This window comes from Argopecten irradians, chromosome 2, assembly GCF_041381155.1.
Source record: "Argopecten irradians isolate NY chromosome 2, Ai_NY, whole genome shotgun sequence".
NCBI lineage: Eukaryota > Metazoa > Mollusca > Bivalvia > Pectinida > Pectinidae > Argopecten > Argopecten irradians.
This window is the reverse complement of record NC_091135.1, coordinates 9,557,594-9,581,310: the sequence shown is the minus strand read 5'-3', so window position 1 is coordinate 9,581,310 and position 23,717 is coordinate 9,557,594. Positions and strand designations below refer to the sequence as shown.

The following is a 23,717-nucleotide window of genomic DNA, read 5'->3' as shown; positions in this document are numbered from 1 at the left end:
ATAGTTTGTAAAATATTATTTTAGCCGAAATTTGATCTAAACACATAAAACGTCTAAAAACGGTCTATGGACACTGTTGGATCCCTATGGACACTGTTGGCTCATTATTGATATAAACTGTAACTAATTCTCAGATCCCTGTGGTTGAAAATGATTTATTGGTAATAAGTTGAAGTTTTTAATTGATAGGTGGTAATATTTAAATCTATAGATTTGATTTTCTCTTTATCGTATATGCATCGCTATTTTATAATCCTACCAAAATACGATATACTATTGTGATGAAGTCTGCAAGTGTATTTTTGATAAAATATTGTTATATAGGCCCACTAAGTTTCCGAAATAAAAATCTAAAGTTTCTTCAAAACAACAATAACGGACGAAAATATACATTAATGGCCTAATATGAGGTTACAACACCAAATCCATGCAAGGTTTCCTGCATAATATGTTTACAAATAAGATGCATTTCGCTGTTTTGCCGTCTGGCGCAGTGATAGTCAACTAATGCGCGGTGATTAGGACGACGGCGGGAAGATGGCCCGCGCTATGAAAATTTACATAAATTTAATTTTAATTAATTTGTTCAGTGTGACGATGAGTGTAGTATTAACGGTAAGCTACTAACTTTTACGACTCTACAAAATTATCTATCTCGTTTTACATCTCCATTTTAAAAATTAAAAGCCGTTTGGGAAAATTATTGGGCCTTTAAGTCAGTTTTTAGTAATAAAAATATTGACAGCTATTATCTTTCTGTTACAATAAGTAAAACAGCAACACATTCAAAGCATTAAAAAGCATTAGAAATGTTTTCAGAGGTCTATAATTTTCTCGCCTGACCATTTCTTCCTTCAGTAGAGTACGATAATCGTCCCTGTCTCAAAGAATAAATACCGGTAAGAATCCTAGTCTTTTTGCTGTGCAGGTCAAACTTAGCAAGGAGATAATAACCATTGTCTGAAAATCTTTTTGGCGATTGTCTTGGTTTGTAATTGTGCAAACTAAATAATATGGCCGACAGGCAGCCATCTTGAATTTGAATATTTTTTCTTTCGTTATTTCTAAGAAAGTACAGGAGGAATCTCTATTTTATATCGTTGATATGCTCCACTTGGTCCCTAGTTGTAGTTTTTATGAAATTATAAAAAAAAACATTAAAATATTGTCGAGTGGTTTTTGAAATATGAAGTTTGTTACCACTATTTCTTAGAAAGTTTGGAAGGGATGATTGAATCCTTCTGAAATTTCATTTGTAGGTTCCCTTTTCTCTCCACCGAGTTGAGCACAGCATAGCTGACAGGTAGCTATCTTGAATTTTGGTAACTGAACTTTGTTTTTCGTTGTTTCTCAAAAAGTACTAAAGGTATGTTTCTCAGGTATCTGACAGCTTCCCCCTGATCCAACGTTGTCCTTACTTCAGTTTCAAAGGATAAAAACCAGTGTGCAACAACAACCTACAGGAGTGTAACAACTGAAGTTTTTTTTTTACAAATATATTAAAGCGAATAGTCGGGCAAGTGACTGTAAAATCGGTAAAAATGGTATTAATATATCCGGTATAATTTCTTATGAATTAGAAAAATAAAACTTTCCGTCAAAATCGCTGTACATGCGAAGAAAATAATAATATCTATGGGAATCCTAAAAGTCCTCCCGGACGGCTAAGAGTGCAGTTCAATCTTAACGCATGCGCAACACCCACCACTCTCCGTAGTAAACAAAACATGGCTACCGTAGTTTTGAACCAAAATGTTTCCGCCAAAACAACCAACTGACTCACCTAAAATGCGAAAGGAAAGGCAATGGAGCAGCGACAATCCCAACAACTGACTCGGTACACATTACGACGCAATACAACTTGTTATAGTGAAGAGAACAGTTCAAACGAGCACGCGGCTCCGGACCGCTACTGTACGTACCTAGGCCTACTACGTACCCGGTACTCCCTGCTCAGCTGATTGTGAGTGAGTCTTCGTATTTTGATCATTATGTAAATAGTCCCTAGCAGTATTTTTTCATAAATGAGTGGTCACATATGGTCACATGTTTCATACCTGTTCCCCAATCGCGTAAAACGTAACCCTGGGGTAAATAGCGGTTCTTTAGTGGGGCCTCTTTAGGGGTAATGAATGCCCTGTATGCTACCGGTCAATTCATACAGTTCTGATGTATATATTTATAGATTTTTAATTTGTAAATTTTTGTTCTGTACATGTTCTGGTAGTGTTATACACATACATTGTATATAGGATTTACATTGTAGGTTAATTGGTAAAATTGTATTGTATATGTTCTGATATACACATATACATATGTACATGTAGGTTTTTAGCTTGTTCTTAAGATATATTTGGAGGACACATACAATATTATTTCTGGTCATAATAATAAATAGTGTTTGTATATTTATTACAACTGTACCTGGTTCATGTGTATATGACAAACTTTACAGAGTTGAAATGTACTGCAGCCATGTATCATTTATAATTATTCTGAATTTTTGTTGGAACTATAGATAATGAATTTTGTATCTTTTTTGAAACAATATTTGATTCTATCAAATGCATCAGTGACACATTCACAACTTATAAAATGTTTTCTCTAAAATAAAAAAAAAACCTGTAGAATGAACCTACATTTATTCATTTATATATATTTGAAATTGATCATTTCAATTTTTGTCATATTCAACAGATATAAAAAATTGCTGGTTCTTTTTTTCAGGCACCATGCATGCATAGTGACATGAATACAGAAAGTTCATCCCTTGGACCTGTATACAAGTGTATGTATACATATACATACAATTAGCATCAAATGAAGACTGAAGAATGTTGATTTGAGTGCTCTTGAAAGTAAACTTTTCCAATATGGACCTAGAAGATCATGAACAGAACATTTAAACAGTATTAATTTATAAAATGTTCCTTTCAACTGTAATCATTAAATAAAATTATGATGCAATACTTTTTCATTGTTTAACTTTGTAGAAATATTTGTTTATATTAGTCCTCTAGATCCAGTGATTATAATTCTTGCATCCATATGCCTGCCCATTTGTTTGTCAGGGCTTGTGAGATAGCTTTTCAATTACTTTTAAAATATAAGGATTTTTTTTTTACATATAGAAATATAGATAACATTGTCTTAGGATTGTCTAAATTCTACTTTACAAGAGAGTAGACTCAACATATAAATAAGACCATAAAACTAGCAAGTTATCTGAAATGTTAAAAATCTTTTTGTCTGAACCAAATTTCACATTTATTGTCTATGTGTAACTTGTACATAGACCATTTATGTATTAATACTGTAGTAACAGTGATTACAAACACATAGACTAAAATGTAGTATGTAGTACTATGTACATCTGTCTTTGATTTGAGTTCTAAACAAAAAAGTGGTACCTATTGGGAAGTTGTGACTTGGGCGGAGGGTGAAATACAGAAGAAATAGCTACACATGGAAAAAAGAAAGATATACAGTACCATATGGATTCAAAGTTACTCCAAAATCAATGAGACTAAATAACCAAAAAAAAAGCCATGTAAACCCCAAATATGCAATGACCAGATCAATGATAAAGCACCCTTCCACTTCCAGTTATCTGTAGCTATTTCTTCTATATTTCAACCCCCCACTCAAGTTACAACTTCCCAACCTCATGATTCTTCTGTCTTTTAGCCCCCCCACCCCCACCCCCAACACACACATACCTGATTGATTGTCATGTTATTTCAGGTTCCTATTCAGGTATAATTCCTAAAAACCAAAAAGGGTATACACACTGTGTACTCTCAAAGGAGGGGAACCACTTCATTCAAAAATGGAATTTACAATTTCATCTTAATTTTGAAATTTTCAATTTAATTATTAATTACTGGACTATTAAAACAGTATAGAACCCCTCGGCTACAGACAAAGTACTGTGGTACACATTTCTCTTAATTAATTACTTTTCTTCAACTCAATCATCTTTTTCTCCAGAGCACAAAAAAGAACAGGAAACAACAGAAAAGGAAAGTAACATACATGTAGGCCTATATGTTTTCTGGAAATATATATGATGTGTTAATTCTCAATTCTCACAGCATAGGCCTACATGAATGTGAAGAATTAAATATTATCAATGTTTGAGAGAATTTCCTAGTTGTAATTCTATAGCAGCTACATGGAATGTACGTTTACATATATACATTGTACGATACATATACATCATAAAAGTTTCTTTCCTTCCAGCTGGACATTCATGTCATCTCTCTCCAGAACTCAAATATTGTTTACAAAAAAAAAAAAAAAAAAAAAAAAACAACCAGAGACATAGATAATTTAATTAAATCTCTGCAAAAAACTACACGAATAATTGAACACATATATTGTACTTGTAAAATATCTATGTATGAGCTAATTTATTTTCACATCTTTGACAGCTACATGCACGGACGTTCTATGGAACGTTTTCGTGTGGTTTTAAATGGGAAATTATGTTACGATTATTTGTATTTAACCTTCATGATTCGGTTGATGTAAAATACGACGAATGCTATGCTGCAATAATTGCCCCTTGCCGGGGCCCATCTCTGCATCGGCCGAATATTTGTGTCGATTTCCATGTACAAGATGCTTTTATCGAAAAATGATTACAAAGCATTGTCATTAATGTAAGAATACTTCATTTGCATCAAATGTATCATCTCAAAACAACAATTTGCATACCGCATTAGTGGTTTATCACACGAAACGAAACCGACACGACTGAGAAACACATGTCCATGTTGACATTTCCACGCAGCCTCGTTTTCAAAGAGTTTGGAGAATTTATATTTAGAACTGTGCTAAATTTACACGGGGCTTCCCCAAAATTTCAATGGTCAAAACTGGACACCGTAAGCAGAACTTGACCATCATTATGGTATACAATGACTTTTGGAAGGCCAAAGAACGCATTTAGACTGGTTTCCTTTGCCCGACTATTCACTTTAATGTTTCCCATGAACTGTAGAAGACATCTTTCTCAAAGTGCATACATTATTTATACATACTATTCATTTTGACGAAGAAAAACCGCCACTTGACAATCAATTGAAATTAAAACAAACTTATTTTGGTATATTTCTAAAAAGAATGACAAAACACTATGTCAGTATTGTTTGTATCTAGACCAAAATGCTACGGTAGACACATGTGCAAAGGGAGATAACTGTTAAGTTGGTGACTAGGTAGATTAAAGAAGCAGAAATATACATTATCTTGCCAATGTGACCTTGAAAGTGCTTCATCAAGCATGCTCAGACCTAATATCCGTATAATTTAGGCCTTTATAACTTAGAAGATGAACTGATATCCATTTTCTGTCTTTTTCTTTCTCTTTTCTCTCTTTCCCCTTATGTTAATTGTTTATTTATTAGTTTATATACCGTTCCTCTTCATACCCATATCCCCCTTTACCTCCCTCCCTTCTCATCTGTCTTTCTTTTCTTACCCCCTGCCCCCATTTCATAAATAATAATAAAAAACAATGTAATTTCTATGAGAGGAAAATGCCAGAATGGAAGGAAATTGGAGTAATGTGCATACATGTATATGTGACAAATGTAGTCTTTGTTTTAAAACAATGCTTGGAAAATAAAAAAAAAATAAAAAAAAAAATAGAAAAAAAAAAAAAAAAAAAAAAAAATTATTTGTAGGTTTCTACATGTTTGACTCCTGTGATCTTAAATGAAGGTAAAGGTCATTCATTAGAAAAGAAAAATGGTAGCCATTCATCTCAGCATGCTACAGTCCCAATATCAGGTCTCTTAGCCTCTTTGTTTTTAAGGAGTCGCTTAAAGATTTTAGTCTATTTAACTCCTGTCACTTTGAATTAGATCAAGTTCATTCATTTGAACAAAGTTGGTAAGACCTTAGCCTGATCAGAAACACACATTTAGGGAGATTGGAACTTCTTCATTTCTTTTAAGCAATTTTTGTCTAATAATAAAGTTTGTTAGTTATTTATTGTGTAAATAACAAGTATTTTATATTTCCATTTCTCTGACTATGTACTCAGAAAAATTATGTATTATTGCAAAATTATCCACTTGTGTGTAACTGTTAAGAAAAAAGAAAACCTCTAGGCACAAACAAGGGTTTAGATATATGTTGATTGTAAAAATGGTGGAGTTTCCAATCTCTCTAATTACATGTATGATGTATATATGTTTCTAGTCTAATCATTATCATTAAAGCAGAAATGAAAACAGAAAAAACCTTTTTTGCAACAATTAATCAGGTTTAAATTTTAATTATAAATCTAATTTAACCTGACACTATGATGAAATGAACAGATGTCACAACTTGTTAACTGAAATTTATTTAGCAAGGTCTTTTTTCTTTTTAGTCCTCTTTACAGTTTTCTCAACAGTAGATTGGTTTATGTGAGTTTTCTTCTTCTTCAAATTTGCAGTACTTTCATCTGGTGCTTCATCTTTCCTTTTCGTTCTTGTTTGAACTACCTCCATTTGTTCCCACATATTTTCATCTTCCTCTTCATTTTCTTCTTCTATCATTTCAGTCTTTATCACATTGATCTGTCTGCCTGTTTTATTGGCTTCTTTTTTCTCATCACTGTCCCACTTTCTACCGAACAGAAGGTAATTCAATTTGGATTTAAGATACACCTTGTGTAACAGTTCACGAGTTTCCAAATCATGTACACGAAGAAACCTGTCCAATCCACATGATGCAGCTAGGGGTAGACTTTCATGACACTGAATACAGCGTATTCCTCCAGCAAAGCCTTTATACTGCTGAACCATAGCCCCCTTGCGAAGATCGATAAGTCCCATTAATCCTTGCGTGTTTCCAACGATCACTTGATTATCTCGACTACCCCATGTAGATAAGGCTGTGATAGGGTATTCATCATATGTGAAGTCCTGTACCGGTCTTCGCTGAGCCTTTGGATCATAAACTCTAATTTGGCGATGACCGGTAGTCGTCACCAACTTCTCGCTCTGTGGCAAGAATCGAGTTTGGGTAACCCAAACTGGGACTCTAAGGTTTAACCAGTCATTCTTCACATTTTTGGCCTGAAACGTTGGCTTTTCAGGCTCCTCTATGTTCCATATCTTTAGCTCATTTTCTTTCCCTCCAGTTGCCAACACATTTGGACATGTAGTGTTTTGGGCCATACAGAACAAATCCTTCCCTGCTTGAATCTCAGTGAAATCATCTTCATCTTTCCATAGCCTTACAATTCCTGTACTGGATGCTGTCACAAAACTGCCGTCTATCTTAAGCAAACATCTTAACCTTCCATCGTCAACGTGAAAGTCCTTTTCCTCTGAAAACTCTTTCGTGATTGTGTCATATGTAAGCACTTTTTGACATTTCAACCCTAAACATATTTCAGTCTGATCGTCATTTCCCCAACAAAGTGTGGTTATCTCAATCTCCTTGTTTGCTTCTTCTATGGTGTTGATGTTTTCCCATTGTGACTTCGGGAGACTGACTCCTTTCAATAACCCAGTTTCAGACCCAACAAACACGTTTTGTATGGGCGCAGCCATATTGGATATTCTGAAGGGGAAGGTCGTTAATTTTAGCCAATCAGCGACCACAAAAATATTTTCTGCGGGGCTACATTTGGCGGCAAGATAGGAAGAAGAAAAACAACACCAACTTGAAACTTTAAAAATGTTTATTATTTCCTTTTCAAATTATCTCTTATTATTTGCATTTTGATCCACTTTCCTAGTTTGAAAAATTGTCTAAATTTTAGCTTTAAATTCGTGTAATAATGATGATGAATAAGCCTGAAAGTAGGGTAGTGGTCGGACCGACGATACCGTGAATTATCCATAGGAAAAATGAGAAAGCCGTCCAATGACATAGACGGCAAAAATAGTAAGTGATCAAGATAATTGATTTAATTAATTAAGATAATCGCTATCTCTGTCAGGTCGCCAACGCAGAAATTGTCTGTGTACTGTATACTAGTAGATCCTATACGTAACTGTATGCATTACCGCCTAACAATTTTAATGCTAAAATAGGATCGTGCAATTCATAAATTTATTTTTTAGCACGTTTGTGATTAATATTAAGTTATCATCATAATTGTTTCGCACATCATAAAAAGTTGCATATGTATATGTTCACCTGTATTAACAGAAAGCGCCTGTCCAAAGGGTAAAAGGAAACTGGAATACGCTGATAATAAACAACCCAAGCTACCATTGACTGGCAAACTCATTTACCTTGACGTCAAAGATGTGCGCCTTACTAAGAAATTGGAAACCGACTTAAAAAGGCTTGGTTCTGTAAGTTTTCTCTAAACTCAGAAAGGTTGCACAGTACAGATCCGGGAAAATCACTAACTCGCGTATTATACCCCAATTAGAATATGGATTTGTAACTAAAATTAGATGAAAATGCTTTAAAATGATTTTTCACAAATATTTTCACAAATTGCATTTATTTAACTAAGCAACAGTACACAAATGCAAAAATTAAGATTCATTTGCATGTCAGAAAGTATATATTGAAAATAGATGCAATACTGTGTGAAAAGTTGCATCTACAAGTTCCCAAGTAACAAACAATACTACTGCACAAATTTTAGTAAATTGCACTTTATCTTGGCATGTGTAAATGCGATTTTTTGAAAGTATAACAAAAATTGAGATTTCAGCGATTTAAGTTATTTTTAGTAACAAATCCTTCCTCCAATTGGGGTGTAACACTCTAGTTTGCGTATAATACTAAAGTACATGTTTTTCCCCTACCTACAGTAGTGTACTGCAATATTATTCCAAAGCAATAATAAAACGATATATAGAGGATAAAGCTAGTAATAATTGAAGGAACAATCTATATTCTCAAAAAGTACCTCAAATAGCTATAGTATATTCACGATTAACTCTAAGAATATAAAGCAAGTGTGCATCTTATGAAATATGTTCTACTAAGTGTATAAGGGATTATATCAAGTGTATCAGAAAAAAGTTTTCTTAAATTTTCTTTTTGATAATACAATTTTGTTTTTTTCCAGTCAGTGGAAAAGTTCTTTGTCAAAGAAATTAATTACCTTATTACAAGTCATCCAAGACCAAAACAGAAAAATGAAGAGAAGTTTCAGTCAGCAGACAGCCCTGCTGGTGTTTCCACACCGAGTCCCTTTAACTGTGGTCCTTCTCCATCTCCAGGTGCTGTCGAAACAAAAGCACCTCAGTCTGTGAGTATTTAATTTATTTGCTGTAGTAGAATAGTGATATATGACAAATTTCTTTTGAGGAAGCTGATCTTTGTATTACTTATTTACTTTAAAATATTCAAAATATCCCAGATCTGTACACAACATGCAGTCAAACCTGTCTATAAAGACCACCGAATGACCCAAACGTCTGAAGATTTAAATTTCTTTTTTTTATAGCCAGGTGGTCTTTATAGACATGTTGAACTGTGTTGAAATCGGTTGTTTGGGACCCTAGAAAAGTGTTCTTATTAAGCATTATTAAGCAGGTGGTTTTTATAAAGAGGTAATTGCTATGACAGATTTTACTGCAGCTTGTTAAAAAAGAAGAGAAAGAAATACAAAAATAGAAGATGGAAATGCATTGAAATTTGGCTGAAACCTCGAAAACTATTTGGCTTCTAAATTTGCTTTAGAGGTATATATACGCTTGTAAGTTGAAAATGTTATTTTTTGCTTTGTTAGGTTACCAGAGGTAAAGCAATACTGCAGAAAGCACAACTACAGAAAAAGGTAAGATGTTTGTATACGATTCTCAAAAACAATCAATTAAAGAGTTGAAATTCATTGAAATTTCACCAAATTCTGGTGATAATTCTGAAGATTTATTCCTGTCGTAGAGTAGGTTCTCATTACAGAGTTATGGTAATTTTATTAATTACAAAGATATAATTGATTTAAGTAATGTGGTCAGCATGCTTATTTTATATAGTTTATGAACCAGTCAGCTACATATAAAGTTAAGTATAAAATATTTACTGGAATAAAATATACTGAATCTATTTCTTTTTTGTTAACAGACAAGCAGTATAATAGAAAATGCAGAAAAATGGAAGGTCAAGATAGTTTCAGTTGAAGGTGAGTGGTGATAACAAAATGGATAGAATACATTCAACAAGATATTTTTTGCATTAAAAAAAAATTTTTTTTTAAACCTTCAGTTTTTAAAACTTAATATGATCTTTGGACAATACTTAAAGTATAAATACATAAAAGGCACTTTTTCAGTCTGCCATAGAACTTCAAAAGGCAATATAGTCGTAATGCCAATTATTGCAAAAGAGATTTCCTTCCCAGAGAGAAAAAAATACTGAAAAATTGTTTGCAATGCTTTTCTTAGTACCAAATTGATCAGTACTGTTAACTGTGTTTTTAGCTCACCTGGCCCGAAGGGCCGGTGAGCTTATGTCATGGCACGGCGTCCGGCGTCCGGCCGTCTGTCAACATTTCCTTTAAATCGCTACTAGTCATAGAGTTCTGCATGGATTGTAACCAAATTTGGCCACAAACATCCTTGGGGGAAGGGGAACAGAACTTGTATAAATTTTGGCTCTGACCCCCCGGGGGCAGGAGGGGCGCGGCCCAATAGGGAAAATAAAGGTAAATTCTATAAAACGCTACTTGTCCTAGAGTTCTGCATGGATTGTAACCAAATTTGGCCAGAAACATCCTTGAGGGAAGGGGAACAGAACTTGTATAAATTTTGGCTCTGACTCCCCAGGGGCAGGAGGGGCGGGGCCCAATAGGGGAAATAGAGGTAAATCCTATAAATCGCTACTTGTCCTAGAGTTCTGCATGGATTGTAACCAAATTTTGCCACAAAACATCCTCGGGGGAAGCGGAACAGAACATGTATAAATTTTGGCTCTGACCCCCCGGGGCAGGCAGGAGGGGCGGGGCCCAATAGGGGAAATAGAGATAAATCCTATAAATCGCTACTTGTCCCAGAGTTCTGCATGGATTGTAACCAAATTTGGCCACAAACATCCTTGGGGGAAGGGGGAAAGAACTTGTATAAATTTTGGCTCTGAACCCCTGGGGGTAGGAGGGACGGGGCCCAATAGGGGAAATAGAGGTTAATCCTATAAAACGCAGGGGACAGGAGGGGCGGGGCCCAATAGGGAAATAAGAGGTAAATATTCAAATTCCTTCAGAAAAGAAACAATGAACCTGTATTCAGAACATGACTTGACATTACAAACCAGATGAGCGATACAGGCCCTCTGGGCCTCTTGTATTAATTAAGCTGTTGTCAAAAGTAATGCATCCTACGCCCACCTGAAACAAAAAAAAACATTGAATATAGAACAAAAATTTCCTATGAATGGAGCAATCATCATCAGAGCATGATACCAATGAAGATTAATAAAAAATATCTTTATATTTCACAGCTGCCTTGAAGTGGATTGTCAAAGAACTGGCTAAATTACCGCCTACTGAGAGTGCCAAGGTTTGTTTAGAATTTTATTTAATCAGATCACATGATGATTTTTGTCCTCTTTCTGTTTGCATATGTTTGTATTAAATTCAGACTTCTCTCTTCCTTTCCCTTATAAAGAATTATTTTGATTTACGTAGAAATTGAATTTCATTCATGTACAATACATGTAATTTTATTTTTCACAGATTAATCAATCTGCTAACGCAAGAAGTTGTAAAGGTAATTATTATTTCTCTCCTTCAAATGTAACTGTGACACCTATTGTGTATTTTGATTAATTAGATATGGGAAAGGGTTTTTTTCATAGTTAATATCCATTTAATTTGTAATTTGATTGATTAATTATTGAAGAATTAGGAATTAATTCCAGCCATGAAGAAGATATATTTTTTTGGAATTATGATTCAGAAGAGAAACCTCTATGATTTGAAATGACCTCAACACTGAATTAAACATTGATATCTAGATTAAAAGATTAATAGAAGAAAAGAAAGAAAAAAAAGTATTTGATGTTCTCATTCTTAAAGATAGACTGGTTAATTAAGTGATATCTATTGGATACCGAGGTCAACTAAAACAATCTTTTTATAAATGTTCATTACCAACAATAATTAATATGGAGTTTTAAATTTTCATACAAATATCCGACAAGTTCCATATTTTTTAAATATAACAATACATGCCATATTTTTTTTGTGAGGGAGATTGATAACCATTTTGAGGGATTTTGGTCTCAAAAGAGGGAGGTATACGCAGGCTGACATATATGAATAAATTAAATATCTGCTTTTTTTTGATGAAATTCTGCATTCATATTGAATTTTACTGAAATAAAGGAATGTGTGGGTTTTGCAAAAGTAGTCGCATCCCTATATACACCCAGTTCTGGAGCAGTTTTATTGTTCGAAATATTAGACTGGGCTTTTTAATAATCTTTCACAATAACGGATAATTAACTTAGATAAAGTTCTTACATTTACAAGCACTAAATTTAAAAAAAAACAAGAATCGTTACAGTAGTATTCAAAATGTTATTTAATCTGAGAGAGGAAAAAAAAGTAAATTTTCTTTTTAATTTTATTTATTTAAATTCAGTTACTACTGATAATTTTTTATAATTAATATATTTTTTTTTCTAAAAATAAATTCACACAGAAATTCTAAAAAAATAATACTTTTTCCATTTTTAAAAACGTGGTTATTAGGAAATCCGGAAATTCTATAAAATCCGGATCATCTATTACAATTACCCAAAATGGCGGCCATTGCGATTGCAAAAGTTTGTGACATCCATCAAATACAGATAGGCCTATTTAACATTAAAAACACGTGAGTAAATCATTCACAAGTTGTAAGCAGTAATTTGTTTTGTTGTAATGCTCACTAGCTGTAGTCATAAAATTTATTGAAAGGCCAGCTGATTGTTTTCTAGGCAGCCGATCGGCTGCTTGACTTACAGTTTACGTAATACACAGACGTGAGTGAAAGTGACACCACAAGCCAAGGTGGAAATAGCCCAAGGCTGCTAATTAGGGCCACTTGGGTGTTGGTCAGGGGGTCAGGGAGTGGTTACTCTCGTGCTAAAATTAACCTAGCATGTACACACAAATGTGGCATTACCAACAATAATTAATGTGGGGTTTCAAATTTTCATACAAATATCCGACAAGTTCCATATTTTTTAAATATAACTAGATAATTTAAACACATAAATTGCAAGATTTCAATTACATTTTACATTTTAGTTAAAAGACTACGGTCACCAATGTTGAAGTTTGAATCCAGCACTCGTCAATATCGACCTGTACATGGAAGCTTGGACAGCTGGCCATATGCAAATGTGGATACTCCAAAAGGGACATGTCCATTTGATGGAACAACCGTTGGGCGAGGTGAAAGGTCACGAGAGGAAAGGGGGGACAGGATCGGATTGGCACAGCAGATGGAGAACAACATGCCTGCTAGTCCGGCAGGCATCGGGGGCGAGGATAGTGGTAGTAACAAAACGCCCAAAGTGGACACTCTAGGGTAGGTTCACTGACCAGGGTCCACATGTATAAAGTCTATCCCGAGAAGAGGAAAATCTCAAGCATTGCATTTGTCTTTGTCAGAACATCCAGTAGACCCCTGAGAGTATATTTTTGACTCCCATAAATATTATTTGACTCTAAAGTTTGAAACACATGTTAATTTGTCTTGTGTTTTGACTCTTCAGCCTTCTGAGAATGATGATTTGACTTTTGAACTTTCTAAATGTCATGGGTAAACTAGATGCCCTGTATAGGACAAAGAAAGGTTTGAAGAAATTTCAGACATCTAGTAGTTTTGTACCAGCACAGCCGATGGCTGAGTGATAATCTTGATGCAGGGTTCTCAAAGTCATATATGTTAATGCATGCATTACATAATCTCTTAAGGCTGTCTTGGTAAAACTTCTACACTGTCTCAGGACTCCAGGTTTGATTTAGGCTACTGCCCATTGACTTGATGTATTGTTAAAATTTAACAGAATTACTGTATATTTGATTCCTGAGATTAGGTACATAATATGATAAAATGTCTTTTGGAATGTACGTCTTGGAAAACAAATTGGCCAATCCTTTTATTTAGATAATTGAAGTTAGTCATCATCAACATGATTGCTCAAAGTTACAACATCTAGGTCTTCTGCAATATTTTCAAGTGATGAAAATAAAAAAGGAAAAAGGAAAATTCAGTGTGGGGAGGGGGGGGAAGAGTCAAATGTACAATGAGTCAAGATTAACGTGGTACCAAGTGTAGTGTAGACTAATAAATCATACATCATACTGTTTATGTCTGTTCACAGGAAAAGCCGTCCATCAGAAAATCAAGGCGGTTGCTTTAGTGGAACGAAAACTGTTACTGCTGGAGAAATGAGAAGGCGCAAGGAACAAAAAAGACTCCAGGAACGGAAGAGAGGATATTGTGAATGTTGTCAAATCAAATATGACGACTTGGATAAGGTAAATAGATATAAAGTAACTAAGGAAAGGGTTTCAACTTTGTGAATTTAAATTGAATATAAGAAATACTATCTTGTAGTAGGTATTTAATGTATGTTATCTCTGATTATAATCTCCTCATAACAGTATTAATTGTTCTGTCTGCATAAAGTTGCAACCTACGCTTGGATTTTTAAAAAAAAAATCATTATGGATGACAAGTCCTAAAGGAAAAGTAATAGTTCATGTCATGAATTTCATGAATTTGTGTTTCTTATGTAAGTTATGGGGCCTGACATGCTATTCAATATTTGTAAAATGTTTATTTTGAATCCTGTCTACATGTAACCTACACATCTTTAGAAATGTTACGTTTTAAGGAGAGCCTTATTTGTGAGACTAATCACAAACACTTTCCGTCCCCAGCATGTCTACCAGGACCAACACAAGGCCTTTATCCGCGATAAAAAGAATTACGAGACTCTGGACAACCTGATTGTGACCGGTCGTAGCACTGCCCACTTCCTACAGCGAGTGCTGCTAAGACACTGCACCAAAAAGAACCTTGCTGATGATAAAAGGTAATACTGTATGGCCAAAGTCAGATTAACACAGCATTCCGTCTTTGCATATTACAGAGTTAGCTCCCTTTTGAGTAGGTATCGATTGTTACGTCATTATTTTGTGAGCGCAATTCACGCTGTATTCTCCAAAAAGAATGACGTAACGCTTGCAAACACATGACGTCACAATCAATACCTACCTGCAAGGACAGATAACTCTGAAATATGCAAATACAGAATACTTGTTGCATCCCATGTATTCATGCTGGCAAGATTTCATCTCCATATCATGTTTTCTGTTAAACATTAATATCAATATTTAGAAATATGCCGGTCATTTGTCTTCAAATAAAGTAGTGATGGGTTGTTTTCTCGTAGACCTCAATAGCATTTTGACAGGCCACAGCTGTACAGTGAACTTATGTATGTGCAGATAACTCTTTTATGATGTAAATCAGATTCAGTAGGATTAATCACCATGACATGCACTTTAAATGGTATTTATTAATTAGAAGAAGGAAGAAAATGCAAGGACTCTCCATTCCTGTCATTAAAAAAGGGAGGTTGGCTATTATATACATTATCTCTGTATATCAGGCAGGCCAGTTTTGTTTATTTTGGTAGATTACTTTCGTGTTACAAGATTTATTTTGCAGTCGCAAGATTTATTTTGCCGTCGCTTAAACAGCAATGCAAAGATGCCTAATATAGGCATATATTCTGGTGCTTTTGTTCATAGTACATCAGGGTGTTTGCAAGGCCTTTGAAGGACCCATTACCAATTGAAAAAATAGCACTGTATTTTCCCAAATTCAGTCACATTTTCCAAATTGTGGTAAAATTAAGTTAAAAATCCCAAATGATGTGAAAAGCTACAACATATATTAATATTTTGTAAAAGTTGAAGGCATTTCGTAAGTTGTATATTTTTTCCGTGTCTAACTTTTCAAAATTGGGAAAAAAATTAAAGTTACTGTACTGGGACCCTACCAGTAGTCGTGAAGGAACAGTAGTCTTGATTTAGGAAAATATTAATAAGTCGCATCTCACGAAACATATTATTTTTCCGCATAAAAAAACCCCAACACCATCATGAAGTATTCGTCAATACAGCTCCAGTCATTCGGAAATCTGGATGCACTGTAGAATATGCAAACAATCAAGACTACAGTTCTGTCACACACAACTTCTGGTTGGGTCCAAATATACTTTTTATATTTTTCCAATTTTGAAAAACCTCAATGTTATTTTCCCAGTTTTTGCTTAGGATCCTTTTCCCAAAATAACTGGCAAAAACTCTGTGTATTGAAATTACAGCTGTACTTTCAATTTCAAGAATTATGAAATCCCTGACAATTGGTATAAAAACTTACATGTCTCAGTTATAGTCTATGTCTGCTGTACACAGTAAAATAAACTACTTGTACTCCAAAGATAAAATCAGGTGACCACTAAATCTGTTTTTGAAACCAAATTCTTGTATTTTACAGTGAGTCCGAGGAAGAGGTGATGTTGATTACTCCCGGAAAGTCAGCTGCAAAGACTAAAGCTGGAGAGAAAAAGATTTTACAAGGAAAAAGTCCATCAAAGGGCAGGCAACCTCAAGTGAGAATAGGCTGTAGTGTACAGGAGTCAAAGGAACTGAAGAAAAATCCAAGGGATTCAAAACCAGAGGCACAACGATTGAGGGGGAATATGAAAGACTCAAAACCAGTGTCTGAAAGACTAGGAGAAAATTCTGGAGAATCTAAAAAAGTTTCTGAAAGATTGAGGGGAAATTCTGGAGATTCTAAACCAGTTGCTGAAAGATTGAGGGGTAATTCTGGAGATGTGAAACCAGTGTCTGATAGACTGACTCCTTCTACATCTAAAAACGACAACTCTGATGCAATTGACCTTAAACATACAGACATTGAAGTCCAAAAGAAAGACAGTGTAAATCAGAAAGACAGTAAATTGAAAGTATCAAGTCCAGCAATATTAAATACAGCTAAAATGAAAGACTGTTCTCCAGACAAACGTAGCTGTACTAGTGAGGGTTTAGACATGAAGAACCACGTGGTCCCTGTGAGGACAAGAAACTCTCTTGGTGTTTATCCGAACATGTCTCCGAGTCATGTATCATGGGCGCGCCGTCAGTCAATGTCTGGCGACGAGGATTCCCTGATAGGGTCAGATAAACCCAGTAAAGCTTCGTGCGTGAGAACGCTGGACAGTTCAAGACAGGTTGATACTGCTGTGGAAAACAAGTCACAGGAAAATCAGAGAAATAAACATAATAAAAAACTGTCTGATCGTGAAAACAAGATAGATAGTCCCTTACCAGGTGATAGAATAAGAGTGCTTCGCGAATCAAGGACAAGATCAAAGCAAACCTCTCCATGTTCCCAACATCCAGAATCATCTCCAAAGACACAAGAAAGCGTGCACAAAATATTACAGGAAGCAGTGAAAGACAATGCTGACGAAGTAGATGGCGATGTGCCATATAAGCCTACCAGGAAAGTATCAATTGTTGAAGAAACACGAATCGTCTCCCCTAGTCGACATAAAAGATTAAATGCTAAAGTGGTTGATGTGGAGCAGTCTCCCCGCAGGCAAAGACAATGTAGGTCTCAAACCAAAGCAGTTGAAGAGGTTGAAGGTGAGAGTATTCACAATATCTCCAACAAAGGAGGACAGCTGGACTCCTGTCTAGTCAAAGATTCTAACACTGTTAAAACCAGGAATCGGTCACCAGTTAAAAGTACCCACTCTCACAGCAACACTAAGGTTGATCTTCATGAAACAAAAGACTCACCTTCCACCCGGATTAGGCATCTTTCACCTGAAAAAGATAGGATAAGCAAAAGTAAAAACAAGTTGGAGTCTACCACAACAAGAACGATTGACTCGCCAGTTACGGATACAAAGAGCCTTAGGAAGACTGACCTTCAGCACAGTCAAGTTAAAGATGTACGAAGTCCAAGAAGTAGAAGTCACTCACTGGGTAAAGTTTCTAAAGTTGAATCTACTCATGTTAACGTCTCGGTTACCACTAGAACTAGAAGTCAATCTCCAACCAGAAATGTTCATTGTCATAGTGAAGCTGAGGAAATTGATGAAACCACTACTCCAAGGAGGAAGAAACGGTCTTGTGTTAAGGATGCTGCCCGGGGAAGTGCTGCTGAAAATCAGACTACAGGGGAAAATGATGAGGATAAAGGATCTGTTCAAGTTGATCTCAATTCACCAAGATTGCGGAGAAAACTTGTTGTTGGTCAAAGCGAGGAGAAAATAGAAGAAAAGTTTGAAAAATGCAAGAATATGATTAATTCAACAGAGAAATGCACTAAAAACCAGTTGGTTAATGATGAGCCATTGTCACCCAGGAAACGCATGCGAAGCAGGGAATCTAATTCAACTAAGGATTCGCAAATAGGAAAAACAAACGCTGTGAATAGTGTGATAAAGGAAGATATCACTTCTGGTAAAATAGTTCCAAAAAGAAACACTGTTAGTGAAAGCCCAAAATCTTCACAAAATAGGGAGAAAAGATCTGACATATTACATGCAGAAAAGAATTTCAAATCACCAGTCGATTTAAACGAGGAAAGAAAGTCTCCCTATGTTGATCCTGTTGTGAGTTCAGCACTGATGATTAACTCTATGGAGGAAGGCTTCTATGTCAACTGTATGGAAATGGTGAAAAAACGATCACAGATGCGACAGGCAGCGCAGAAATTGAAAAACGCAGACAACCCTCTTGGTAGTGGTAGTATTGTTGCGTCTAGATTGGACGGTACACCTCGCAAAAAGATTACAGTGACAGTCTCGCCGGTTAAATCCGATAAATCTGTACATCAAAGACCAAAAATCTCTGCAAGTATTATACAGCGAGAGAATAGGTCTATTATTAAAACACATTCAAATTCACCAGCAAATACACAAAGTGCTATATCATCAAATGACAGGAAAAATAATACGAATCTTGTCAAAATTTCATTAGGAAAATCTGATCGGAACAGTCGGGTTCATGTTAGAAAGGAGGAGGATTTGTCCTCTCAGGGCAGTGCATCTTCAAAGACGCATCCTGATTCAAGACGACATCATAGAACACGTAATGAATCCAGAGAGAATGAGGATACAGGAAGAAGTCCTTCACCATTATTCAATAGGTCTCCAAAATATAACAAAAGTAGAAAATCGATGATGGATAAACATCGACGGAAATCTCATTCAAGAGGAAGAAAGAATGCAGAGTGTGATCCTTATGACATCGAGAATCTTTCTCCGCTGAAACCAGGCGAAAATGTGATCAAAAGCCCTAGGAGTGGCTACAGTGGTGAAACATTGCGTTCAAAAAAGAAAAATCGAAATTGGAGGCCGCAACAGAAACAATTACTCCAAGGAAAGTCATCAAGTTCCAAAAAACTTCAGAAGCTAAAACTTCCCGATCCAACTCAGGAAATAAAACCTCAGGAAGATGAGAACACCGAATCAAATTCAGCATGCGAAAACCAATCACACAGAAACAAAAATAATACCAATATCACGGAAAATGTGTCACAGCATCTACATAAACCTTCAGAAAAAGACAAACATTCATGTTCGCGTAGACAAAGTGCCAGACAAAAACTTGAGTTGGACGATTTAAGGGGAGAGACAGTGTGTTCTGTTGCCTCTGAGAATACACAACGTTTAGCTGGGTCACTTGATAAAACAGGTGGGGATAATAGTAAGAAATTAGAATCAAGAGACCTTGTGTTAAAAGATGGTGAAACTGTTTCTTGTGGTGACCAATATTCTCAGCGAAAAAGGAATGTCATGTCTCCAAAACATCGAAAGAGGAAGAACAGTCATAGTGATTCGGGTGTAGGATTCAGCAAGGATAGAATTAAAAAGGGACACGATAGAAAAAATAGTGATTCCACCTTAAAATGGCAAACTGCAGTTGAGCCATCTTCTCCAAAGGCTAAGACAGTAAAACTGAACAAGAGTTGGACATTGTTAAGTGATCGCAGCATGGCAAAAATTTTGCAGAGTGAAGAGGAAGATGTGCCGTTTGAAGGATTTCAACCAGAACATGCAACTGGTGCAAGCCTTCTCGGTAGCGAAGTGTCTTATGTGGAAACAACAGAGGTTGAATTGGATGGAAACTCCAACCATGAATGGCAGTTGGACAATGATGAAGGGGTGGACGAAGAAGACACATCTAATGAAAACGAGTTTAACAAATATGCAAATCTGAATGATACATTTACATCACCAGGAAAACGCACAGACTCATCTTGGGATGAAACATTTGATAATTACATTGATATCCAACTAAACAGGTCCAAGCCAAAAGAGGCTAATGTTAGCACAACCTTTAATGATGTACATTCGAGCCCAAGAATATTTAACTCCCCACGACGTCAGAGGAATCTACAAAGAGGGCTTACGCCGAACAAGAGAAAGGCTGAAGTGGCGGATCTCTCGGACCTCCCTCCAGAATTTCTTGGGTTTAATTGTACCCCAAAAAGGAGGAAATTTCAAAGGTCCAATTTAGTTGGGGGTGCCGAGGTAGCCAGTGTGGAAGCTATTGATGAAGATATTGAATTTAACTACTGTAGTCCTCAGAAACTTAAAGAATTAAGAAAGCCTGCTGGTGCAGAGGTTGTAATTTCCTCAAGCCCAGTTACGTGTCGGAGTGATCTGTTTACCTCCACACCGCATGCATCACGACAGAACATGAAAATGTCGCGATATAATTCTCTAGATCTGCCTGCTTTATCAGACCATGAACCACAGACTTTGTCGGAGAGTGACAACCTGGCAAAAGCAAAGTCTGGTAAAGAAGGACATAAGACAAAGATGTCATCTTCACAGAACGATAGTGATAAACAAACTAATAAGTCTAGAAAACATCGACACAAGTCACGCTCTAGGCATGAAAACAAACACTAGTGTCATATTGAACCATGTTTCATTTCTTACATTAAAACAAACTTTTATTAAGATTTTGTACTGTAAACCAACTTATTTTAGCAGCAGCTAAAAAAAATCTCATTTTCATGATTATAACGAACAAATTTTTCAGGCAAATTTTATTTTGCATTTAAACGTATAAGATTCTACTTAACCTGTGCATGACATGTTTTCACAGAAATTTGATCACACATGAAAATAGGTTGGTTTATAAAGTATATTATTAGGATATGGATGAAAAGGATCTTTTACTCCATCAGTTATAAAGTGAGCTAAATCACTAGGTTACCTTTCATGATCTTGAGGGTAGAATTTCCAGTCATTCATATTCAGTTATTGTTTTTCTCTCATGACAAGGGCCCTTATCACTTATACGGTTTGACTGGTTGGACCAAGTTGTTCGTTTATGAATTAAAGATGGACCTGGATGGGGATTTTATATTGTTTTCAGAGGAGTCTTGACAAAGCCATCACAGGCCTGTATCAAAATCTGCAGGTCTGTCAGGATTTATACAGAAATACTGACTTTTAAAATGGTCGAACCGGTCAAACTGTATAAACATGAACAGTCTAGGTTGTATTGCAATTATTCTTATCCCATATACAGACTTATGTTTACCTCTAAACAGGAATTTTCATACTTCATCCTCATTAATTGTTTCAAATGGCAGCTGTACCAAATCCACTATTTCAGTTACTTGATGTATTTAAAATGTAAAATAGGGCGTTCTGTGAAATTAGGGAGGGAATATATATTGTCAATATTGTATAGCTTTGAGTTCTTGCTTCATATATTCACATATATGAATTCTTTCATGGTATAAAGACCATTAATAATGGGATTCTTAAGAAAGTGATCTTATTGAATAAATAGAGAATCTTACATGAGTGGCTATGTAATATGAAATTTATCATGTATCAAACGAGTTCAATAATTTGACACACCATAAGCCTTTGGGCGAGTGTCATTTCAAAATATTTAACGAGTTTGATAAATTTCATTTCACGTAGTCACGAGTGTAAGATTCTTTTTATCTCATAACTTTTATTAATAGAAATACATGTATAAGTAGAATATTTAATTTCATCTCTATAAAACAGTAGAAATCCAGCTCAGATTTGATGTTTCTGTCTACTGAGATAATCGTGCGACATCATACTTTGATCATGACGTCACAGGTAATGGCAATGGTGTTATTACACATGTGTATTACAATATATATATGACATGGTTGAACAGGCCAGTGGTCTTTATATAGAGAGAAGTGGTCACTAAGGCCGTTGGGTTTAGCGTAACAATTTACAACTGTAATATGTTGGGGTTTTTTTTAGCAGTGGGATGTTTTACACCACAAATATCTCTGTTGACTTGTTTTCAGTAGAACCTCTTCTCTTGAAGTAAGAATTACTGATAGTAGTTTTTAAAAGCCTGAAATGTCTGATGTGAATTTTGGCTGGGACCAATAGGTACGGTCGTACATGTACTTTCAATACGGGAGTTTCGAGATGCCAAAACGACGTGGGTAAAGTACAATTTACCGTCGATTAGTCCCACCATCCGGTGATTATGACGTCATCATTTGACGTGAGTTTAATGACGTCATAATCACCGGATGGTGACACTAATCGACGGTAAATTGTACTTTACCCGCGTCGTTTTTGGGATCTAAACTCCTGTATTAAACAACTTTGTAATAAGAGGCTCCACTGTGTTGTTTAAGGACTAAATTTGAAGGATACATCAACATTAAAATGTTAAAATGGTTGATGGTATAAAGAGTGTTAAAAAATATGAGTGGGGAGGCCTATTAGGGGAATACCAACTTACCATCTAACTGATGGCTTTCTGATACATCTCAAACTAGAATATTTATACTGTATTTATAAACCCAGTTATTTTGTATAATGTGAAATAACAGAACGAGTTTCATGCAGAATAATTGAATGTCGCACCACTATGATCAATAAGAGGATATCTGATTTATTTGACATAGTACAGGTCAAACCTTTAGGACCATGTTGATTGACAAAGTGAAAAATCATTCTGTGTAATTCACTTTATCAGTATGTGGTAATGCATATGAAACATAAGAGATACTGTAACTCATATGTTATTTTCATTGTTGAATATTTTTTCCACCAAATTAAATCTGGCGAGTAGTATACATATGTTTATACCATATAGCTTGATATTTTCGTGATTGCTATTACCATGAAATTTTGAGAAGTGATTGAGTCTCAAAGACTATATCGCATGCCAGATTGCTTGGGGGTATGCTGAAAATAAAAAAATTCTTCTCTTAAATTGAAATAACAAAACTTTAGAGCCACAAAATAACCCAACTATATTGTATATCTGACCAAGGACGTATATGAGAAGGATAAGTCACACTGGGTTTTGGGGAAGTCCAAGGCAGGCGCTTTGTGTTTGTGCACTGACCGTGACGTTGGGCGACGACTGATTTTCCTTTGATATACGCCGGCGCAGCCTTTGATGTAGCTTGCGGGTGCAAGGGTTAACGTCTTACTTTCTGAAGCGGGCTGTCATTTCATGAGCTGTCATGGGTTTTTTTAACGAAAATTTAAGACATATCCTCTAAATCTTCCGTTCTTAAAGCAAGTGATAAACGTTGTGAAATTTAAGAAACTTTACATTGGTGTTTGGTTTGATTCGATAAGATAAGTATTTGTTGAGGAAAATGGTTTTTATTCCGGGTTCATAGCCGTCTCACGTAGTGTTTAGTGATGTAAAGAGACAGTCACGAATCCTTCTCACTTATAAA

At 35.5% G+C, this 23,717-nt stretch overlaps 3 protein-coding genes and 1 long non-coding RNA gene across 4 annotated transcripts in view; 2 read left to right on the top strand and 2 right to left on the bottom strand.

Annotated features, from left to right (window-relative positions):
• Window positions 1-23,717, bottom strand: part of LOC138314386 (mediator of RNA polymerase II transcription subunit 1-like) — a 115,714-nt gene that overhangs the window by 54,826 nt on the left and 37,171 nt on the right. The gene's annotated exons all lie outside the window — the stretch shown is intronic.
• Window positions 1,495-2,972, top strand: LOC138314385 (uncharacterized). The gene is made up of 2 exons (XR_011207369.1): window positions 1,495-1,963; window positions 2,728-2,972. It is a non-coding gene; the product is annotated as an uncharacterized lncRNA (long non-coding RNA).
• On the bottom strand, window positions 6,253-7,554 carry LOC138314383 (WD repeat-containing protein 74-like). Its single transcript, XM_069254685.1, has one exon. The coding sequence runs from the start codon at window positions 7,551-7,553 to the stop codon at window positions 6,354-6,356; it is 1,200 nt and encodes a 399-aa protein (XP_069110786.1). The 5' UTR covers window position 7,554; the 3' UTR covers window positions 6,253-6,353.
• LOC138314382 (uro-adherence factor A-like) lies at window positions 7,634-22,685 on the top strand. The gene is made up of 11 exons (XM_069254684.1): window positions 7,634-7,890; window positions 8,158-8,306; window positions 9,038-9,220; window positions 9,704-9,751; window positions 10,039-10,096; window positions 11,410-11,468; window positions 11,645-11,678; window positions 13,205-13,487; window positions 14,287-14,443; window positions 14,849-15,003; window positions 16,476-22,685. Exons 1-11 carry the CDS (start codon window positions 7,854-7,856, stop codon window positions 20,911-20,913), a joined length of 5,601 nt encoding a protein of 1,866 aa, XP_069110785.1. The 5' UTR covers window positions 7,634-7,853; the 3' UTR covers window positions 20,914-22,685.